At 61.0% G+C, this 7,798-nt stretch overlaps 1 protein-coding gene across 1 annotated transcript; it reads left to right on the top strand.

The window, feature by feature from the left end:
* The first annotated feature begins 530 nt into the window (after window positions 1–530).
* Window positions 531–2,776, top strand: DLX2 (distal-less homeobox 2). The gene is made up of 3 exons (XM_025887786.2): window positions 531–1,059; window positions 1,576–1,760; window positions 2,256–2,776. The coding sequence occupies exons 1-3, from the start codon at window positions 666–668 to the stop codon at window positions 2,676–2,678; spliced, it is 1,002 nt and encodes a 333-aa protein (XP_025743571.1). The 5' UTR covers window positions 531–665; the 3' UTR covers window positions 2,679–2,776.
* Window positions 2,777–7,798: the final 5,022 nt, after the last annotated feature.

The raw sequence follows: 7,798 nt of genomic DNA on the forward strand, positions 1-7,798 counted from the left end.
TCTTCCTCTGAGCCAATCTCCGTCCTCACGCCTTCGGTCCTACTGCTGCTGGCCACCCTGACTTCCCACCGCGCCCCTTCCCCAATCCCTCGCCTCGTTGCTCACATTCAGCAGCGGCCTGTCTGCACCCGCAACCACAGCAGCCGCAGCGCCCGCCCTGTGTCACCAGCCCCCCGGCCGGGCGTCCCCAAGCGCCCGTAGCCCCGCGGCCCGGCCCTTGGGATTGGCTGTTGCTAGGTGACGTCGCCTGCGCTCACGTGACGAGTGTTAAATGCCCACCCTGCCCGAACCCGCCCCGCAGACAATCGTAAGGCCGCTCTGGGCTGCTTACCTGCTCCCGCCTCCCGGAGCCCTGGCCTGGCCCCGCCACCCCTGTCCCCTCCACGGCCCGCCCCCCGCCCGAGCCGGCGCTGGGCAAGAAGCCGAGCGGGTAGAGAGGCGGAGAGAGGATGCGGCCGGCGGCAGCTGTCCCGAGCAGGGCACGGTGATCGCCTCCCCCGGAGGAGGAGTTGCCCAGACGGTTGCCACATTTCTTGTTTTCCTCCCCACCCTCCCTCACCCCCCGTAATTACATTGACTGCTGGAGGGGACAGGGAGAGACGGAGGAGGCGCCTCGCTTCCCCCCTCGCGCCCACCACCGCTGCTCTTTCCCGTCCCGGGCCAGGATGACTGGAGTCTTTGACAGTCTGGTGGCTGATATGCACTCAACCCAGATCACGGCCTCCAGCACGTACCACCAGCACCAGCAGCCCCCCAGCGGTGGCGGCGCTGGCCCCGGCGGCAGCAACGGCAGCAGCCTCCACAAGCCCCAGGAGTCGCCCACACTCCCGGTATCCACAGCTACGGACAGCAGCTACTACACCAACCAGCAGCACCCGGCGGGCGGCGGCGGCAGTGGGGGCTCGCCCTACGCGCACATGGGTTCCTACCAGTACCACGCCAGCGGCCTCAACAACGTCCCTTATTCGGCCAAGAGCGGCTACGACCTGGGCTACACCGCCGCCTACACCTCCTACGCACCCTACGGGACCAGTTCTTCCCCGGCCAACAACGAACCTGGTACGCACAACGAACGCTGGCGTCATGGGTGACAAGTCAGTCTAGTTACTGGGATGGGTGGGATAAAATTGTTTGGGGCGGGGATCCATCCGGAACCCTGGCCGTTTACACTGCCTGCTCCTTGCCCGCCCTGCGCCTTTTACCGTTCTCAACCACCAATCTGCGGGGGGGGGGGGGGGTCACTGGGTACGTCCTTCGGTGCTCGGCTGGTGGGACCGGGTGGCCTTGAGGGACCAAGTGGCCGCGCGGTGCATGCTTCATGGTAACCCCATTTCCTTACCACCTGCTCCTTCTTTCTCTCCGGTTGGCTCCTTCTTCCCCTTCCCGGAGAATCCAGCTCCCGGGTTCCATGGCGGCTCGAGTCCGCACTTAGCGAAGTTGAGTCTGAGCGCCCGGCTACGTCTCCAAGAACCCGCTTCCCGGCTCAGGCCAAGTCCCACGCCAGGCCCTTACGCCCAGCGGGAACTGTTTGGGGCCCCCTGGTTATGCTGTTCTCACGACTGCGTTGCGTTGCAGAGAAAGAGGACCTCGAGCCTGAAATCCGGATAGTGAATGGGAAGCCAAAGAAAGTCCGGAAACCCCGCACCATCTACTCCAGTTTCCAGCTGGCGGCTCTTCAGAGGCGTTTCCAAAAGACTCAATACCTGGCCCTCCCCGAGCGAGCGGAGCTGGCGGCATCTCTGGGCCTCACCCAGACTCAGGTGAGGGCTCCCGGTCTGGAGGGGAACGAGGAGCGCGCTGGCCTGGGATGGCTGGGAAGCAGGCGGGGTCAGGACAACGTTTTTAAAAAGTGTTTTTAAAGTAATTTTAAGGATTACGAGGCCCGCGCCTTGGGCGGCCTGAACTTCTACGCGTGAAGCTGCAATCCCCGCGGGGGCTGGGGGGGCGCGGCGTGTGAGAAAACGAAAGGACCGGGGTGGGCAGAAATCCGCTTTCACAGTCTTTCCGCGAGAAACTGATTAAGCGGGTAAAATAATGGGCCCTCCTGACCCTCTCCCCCTGTCACCATCACCACGGTGCACCCACAACCAGCTGTCTCCGACTTTCTGAGATTACCTCCCAATAGACTGGGAGCCATCCCAGCCTCCGAGGCCTTGGCACGTGATCCGCTTACCTGCCCAGCGTGCTTGCCTCCTCCCCTCCCCTGCCCCAGATCCAGGTTCTTGCACTAACGCTCGGGTCCCTTTTCCACAAAGGTCAAAATCTGGTTCCAGAACCGCCGGTCCAAGTTCAAGAAGATGTGGAAAAGCGGTGAGATCCCTTCGGAACAGCACCCTGGGGCCAGCACCTCGCCACCTTGTGCTTCGCCGCCGGTGTCGGCGCCGGCCTCCTGGGACTTCAGCGCGCCGCAGCGGATGGGGAGCGGCGGCGGCCCGGGCAGCGGCGGCAGCGGCGCGGGCAGCTCCGGCTCCAGCCCGAGCAGCGCGGCCTCGGCTTTCCTGGGCAACTACCCGTGGTACCACCAGGCCTCGGGCCCTGCCTCACACCTGCAGGCCGCCGCGCCGCTGCTGCACCCAACGCAGACCCCGCAGCCGCACCACCATCACCACCACCACCACCACCACCACCACCACGGCGGCGGCGGGGGCGCCCCGGTGAGCGCGGGGACGATTTTCTAACCCGAGGGAGACTGCGCCAGAGACTGAGAGAGCAGAGACCGGTGATCCTCAGGGCTCGCCCCAAGAGCCAGAGGGTCCCTCCAGCTGGCCCGCGGACGCCTCCCACCTTCAGGGAGGAGCGGTCCGGGATGGCCTGCCACGGGCCCTGCTCCCTAGCGCGGCCACCTAACGGCCGGGAACTGGAAGGTTCTTCGAGGCCCCCCGCCAAGGCCGCCCGCGTTGGCCGCCTCTCCGACCTGAGCCCTGCCTCGGACATGCCTCCCCCTCCTCTCCGCGCCCCGCAAGGCGGTCGGGCGCCTTCCTCGCCGCGGGGCACGAGCTGAGTCCGGGGGAAGGGACGCCTCCCCCGCCCGCGAGGCTTCCAGGGTGCTCTGAGGCTCCTTTCTCCGCGCCCGCCCCCAGGCCCAGCTTGAGTCGGCTGGGCTGACTGACCTCCCCGGCCTGCGCGCCCTCCCCCACACGCCCCCGTGACCCGGGCGGCCCGCCGCTTTTTTTCTGCCCTGCTGTCTCCAGCCCTTGGAGCCCCACTCTGCCCCGCCTTAGATCTCCCCCAGGAACGCTCCCTTAGCTCTCTCCTCTTCCATCACCAGTGGAGTTTTTTTATTTTTATTTTTTTAAAAGTTTAGGTGCCTTTGCGGATGACCTCATTTTGATGTTGGGGAAAAAATGATTTTTTAATATGCGGACACTGCAAAAAAAATGTGTTTAAATTATCTTTTTTAAAACCTATTCAGGATTATTAGGCTGGACTTCGACATAGTTTGTAAATAAAGGTGTCTGTGCAGATTTTCCCACTGATTTATTTGTATAAAAATACTCGTCTTTTCAGACTTTTTTGTAAACCCCCACTTGTGAAAACTGCGGTTTAGCAGTGACCTCAGCAACCCCTCCATTTTATTTTTCCCTTTGAAATTTTTCTCAAACTAAGCTACTGATTTGGTTTTGTTTTATCTTATCCTAAAGTCTTTGTTCTCGAAGTGAAAGGTATTTTGGGGTTATTTATTATGAAAACAACATGCTCTTAATGTTGATTTTACAATATGAAGAGATTATTTAAATAAATTATTGTTTTCATTGGATGTGTGCGCTTGTTCCTTGGTGTCATGACCTGGAACCTCGAGCCTCAGCGCGGGCGGGGAACCTGGCCGGCCAAGAGTGACACATCTTTCAGAAGCTGCGAGAGCGGTGAGGTGCGGCGAGGCGGGAACAGGCGCGCTCGGCGCGGGCCTCCCGGAAACGTTCACGCTCTGCGGGCACTCGAGTCTTGGCGCGGGCTTTGCCAGCTCGAGGCGCGGTGAGTCACTCAGCGCCGAGGCGGATGCAGCCTCCGCCCGCCGGGCCCCTCCAGCGCCGGCGCCACTGGCCCAAGCCTGGGCGGTCTCTGCCGCCCCCGCACCGGTGGTGCCGGCCAGGCAGCGCTTCCGAGCCGCCGCGGGGGACCTGCAGGCGCAGCCTGAGCGCTGCCGAAGCCGGGGTCAGACCCCTACATTGGACCCTCCCCTCTGCCCTGTGGTCCTTCTGGGGCCGGCTGAGCTGAGAACTCGGTGAGTCACCCTGGCCCTCGGGAAACTCGGTTGGCTGCTCTGGAATGTAGGGCGACCCCGGCACACAGGGCTGCGCTAACACATACAATCACACACTGTGACTCTTACAGTCACATCTGTACTATCACATACTCTCACTCGTACACACACTCACAGTCACACGCTCCTACTGAGTCACACACGCATTCATGCCCGCACATCTTCACATACACTGATACACAAACCCCCATAGGCACACTCATGCATACAGGCACACTCACACAGAGACTGATGCACTTTGCTGTGGGAGTGGCACCCTTCCACCTCACATTCTCTGAGGGGAAAGGCCCACACACCATTCAGCTCTGCCTTCTACCTGGGGTCCCACCCAACCAGCTTCCAGTGTGGGAAGTGACCCTACTTTCTGTCATTCTCTGCAAAGGCCAGGGGTAGGTGGGTAATGCAGGCCTGAACTAAAAGTCCCTTTCCTTCAAAGCACTGAGGCCTACGACAGAAGCATCTTAGTTTTCATCACTGATTCTGTGACTTTGGGCTACCCACCTTAACCTCTCTGTGCTGCAGTTTGCAGATCTATAAAATGGAGAAAGAATAACAGCTATCTCAGAGTTTTTGTGAGCATATAATGAGACAATGATGTAACACAGTGCCTGGCACATGGTAAGCACTCATTTTTGCTATTAGTAGCACATTGTTTTGTCCCAATGCCCCCCAAACAAGGAGGCTTTACTCGTGCCTGTGATTATGAGGCCCAGACTTACCCCGAGGCCTTTCCAGCTTCCCTCCTGTGGGAGAGTAGCACTCTAGAGCTGAGAGAGCTCGAAGCCCTTCTTACATGAGAACCTGAACCTCAGCCATCCCCCTGAAGGGACCAGCCTCTACTGGACAGGAATTTAGGGGCAGGCCAGAGAGCCGTGCTTAGCCAGATCCAGGCCTCCTCTCCTCTAGGATGGCTATTCAGGCCATCCTTGCATGTCTTCAGATCACCTCTGCCAAAAAGCAGACAAGAGATGGGGGTGACTTTCCAGGTTCAGTGGCATCATCCTGACACAAATCCTGTCTTTTCTGGCCAGATAGTTTTGGGCCCTGCATGGAGTCTAGCTTACAACAGAGTGTGGTCAGGGAGTGGGGCTCTGGGAAAGACAGGGAGGTTACAAATCCAGTGTCCATTCACATTCCTGCATTGTTTTCCCAGGCTAGGAAGGCCTGAGCTGAAGCTCATTGACCCCGTGATTCTAGCTTCTCTAAGCAGCCGCTGCCTAGCAGACCCCCATCCCCCAGCTCCAAATTCCGTGGTTTTCTTTGAGTGCCAGTAGCTGGTGCCAGCCTTCCTCCTGCGGTTGAATGTGCCCTCCCCTCCTTTGCGCGCACTCCCCTCCCCCTCCTGAAACCAGCGAGGAGAGACGGGGCAGTAAATTGGCTGGTGTCGAGGATCTGCAGCAGACAAGATGATTAAGAGGCCTACGCCGGAGCGCCCGGGGCAGGGAATGTCAGCCCAAGTTGGAATCACGCAACAGGCCTTGGCATGAGCGAGCCTGGGAGCCGGGAGGGCGGGCGGCCCCAGCTCCGGGGTGGGCCGAGGCCCCACAGACTCGCTGGAGTCACCGAACCTGCACCCGGCGGCGGCGGGGTCGCGCCAGGCCACGGCGCGTCTTTCCCCGGGAAGCCCGAGAAGCAGAGAGCAGGAGGGTGCAGGGGCCAGAGGAAGGGGGCGTTTCCGCAGACCCCGAGAAGGGCAAAGAGACACGAAAGCGAGGATGCGCCCAGGTCCCAGAAGTGAGGGGGCGGGGAGGGGGAGGGGTGAGCGAGGGGACAAACAAAGCCCGGCTGGGGGAGGCAGGGGCCGGCTCCAGCCCCGTCGGGGGCAACGAGCTGGCAAGTCTTTCTCACAGTCTCACGGCCCGCCGAGAGACGCGGAGCCCTGTGATCAGCCCGCCGCCTAGCAGACACGCTCCCCCCCACCCCGCGCGGGACTGCGCTCCCCAAAGCGCGAATGAAAAATGGAAATGGGAAGCGGCGATCACGGCTCCCTACACTGGGAAACTAGTCGCTCTCGGAACACACATAAATCTTCATTGTAATCCCCTTCCATTTGCTCGCGTGAAATATCAGGCCAGAGACAGGATATGACAAGCGCTGGGAAGCGGGGGGAGGGAAGCCGAAGAGTGAGGGGTGCCCGGCCCTCTCTGCTCCACCCCCTGGCAGGGTTGCTCGGAACTCTGGCAGAGCGCTGGTATTGAGTTCCAATTCCCGAGGCTGGCAGCCTGGGCGCGCCCTCTTCCACTTCTCCTCCCGTTCCCGCCCCGCCCCCGCCCCCCCCCCCCCCGCTCCTCCGCAGCGCGCGCAGGGCTGCAGGCCACCCAGCCCCGGGTGCTCCGCGGGGCATAGACACCCCCCTCACGCTGCCCCGAATTCCCGCCGCCCGCCCCGCGGCTCCCGGGCTGGGGAGAGCCGAGAAGAAAGGGAACGGATCCCGGGCCTAATCAGAGCGGCTGCAATGTGGGACCGTTTAGGAGGTTTCCCCTCGGCTTTCTTTCAGGATTACTTGTGAAAATTGTGAATATCCGTCCTGTGTAAGAATTTCCGAGACTGGTGGGGCGAGTTTGGGGGAAGTATCAGGTTTGATGGGGGCGAAGAGTGCGCTGCAAAACTGGAGCTTTGTTTACAAACAGTTCAGCGGTAGGAGGGGAGGGAGGAGGGAAAGAGGGGTAAAGGGAGGAGTGCAGATGTGGTGGAATGGTCCCCTCCAGTGTTAGAAGCCCCCTGGAAGGGGAACGATCTTGGGGACCAGGAATCCCCCTTGCCTTTCAAAAAAAAAGTCGTGCTCACTGACAGTAAAACCCAGGAGCAACTCCCCAACTCCTACACAGCCCACCCCCGCGTCCCCGTCCCAAGCTCTAGCTCAAAAGTCAAAAGCCGGCTCCTTTCCCGCCAAGGAACAGCGACCACCAGTGCCTTAAACCTATTTAGGATCAGAGACCACTTTGAGAACGAAGCCACAGATCTTCGCTTCCTCCTAAAATACCTCCCTTGCATTCGATTTTGGGGTCCCCAGAAGCCAGGGGATGGGGCGCGATCCTGAGGTTCCAGTTACGTGCGCCCCTGGCCCTGTCCGACCAGGCTTTCCGGAGACTGGTGCGTTCTGGCAGGGTCATGACACCCAAAACAGCCCCAGAGAAGCCTCCCTGTGCCGGGACCTCCTTCCCCACCTGGGGTCTGCCCCGAGCGCCTTTCCTGCTGCCCCTCCCCCTCCCCCCTTAGCCACCCCAGCGGGGGCGGATGCGGAGGCCCCACAGCGCTCTGAGGCCCCCCTGGCGGGAGCTCCCCTCGCAGGGACGGGTTTGGCAGTGATTGCCACATTACAAGATGTTACATTCCGCCCTGGGGCCTGGGGCCGGGCGGGGCGGGGGAGACGAGATACTTCACGAAAAGAAAGAGCGCAGGCAGGTCTTGGAGCCTCCACGTGAGAACACAGGCACAGTCTCTAGAGACCTTTCTTCCAGGGGCCGCCTCCGGCTCCGACTCCGACTGCTCGCTCACTCGTCCTCAGGGTCGGGCCAGACCGCAAACACTACTGAG

The sequence above is a fragment of the Callorhinus ursinus genome, unplaced genomic scaffold, assembly GCF_003265705.2.
Source record: "Callorhinus ursinus isolate GAN/ISIS: 27379988/994484 unplaced genomic scaffold, GSC_fseal_2.0 scaffold2, whole genome shotgun sequence".
Taxonomy (NCBI): Eukaryota; Metazoa; Chordata; class Mammalia; order Carnivora; family Otariidae; genus Callorhinus; species Callorhinus ursinus.

Excerpts from the sequence above, each read along its gene's own strand:
- DLX2 (XM_025887786.2), top strand. The coding sequence starts at position 666 with ATGACTGGAGTCTTTGACAGTCTGGTGGCTGATATGCACTCAACCCAG. Across the intron at positions 1,060-1,575 it reads CCCGGCCAACAACGAACCTG|AGAAAGAGGACCTCGAGCCT; the intron begins GTACGCACAACG and ends GTTGCGTTGCAG. Across the intron at positions 1,761-2,255 it reads TGGGCCTCACCCAGACTCAG|GTCAAAATCTGGTTCCAGAA; the intron begins GTGAGGGCTCCC and ends TTTTCCACAAAG.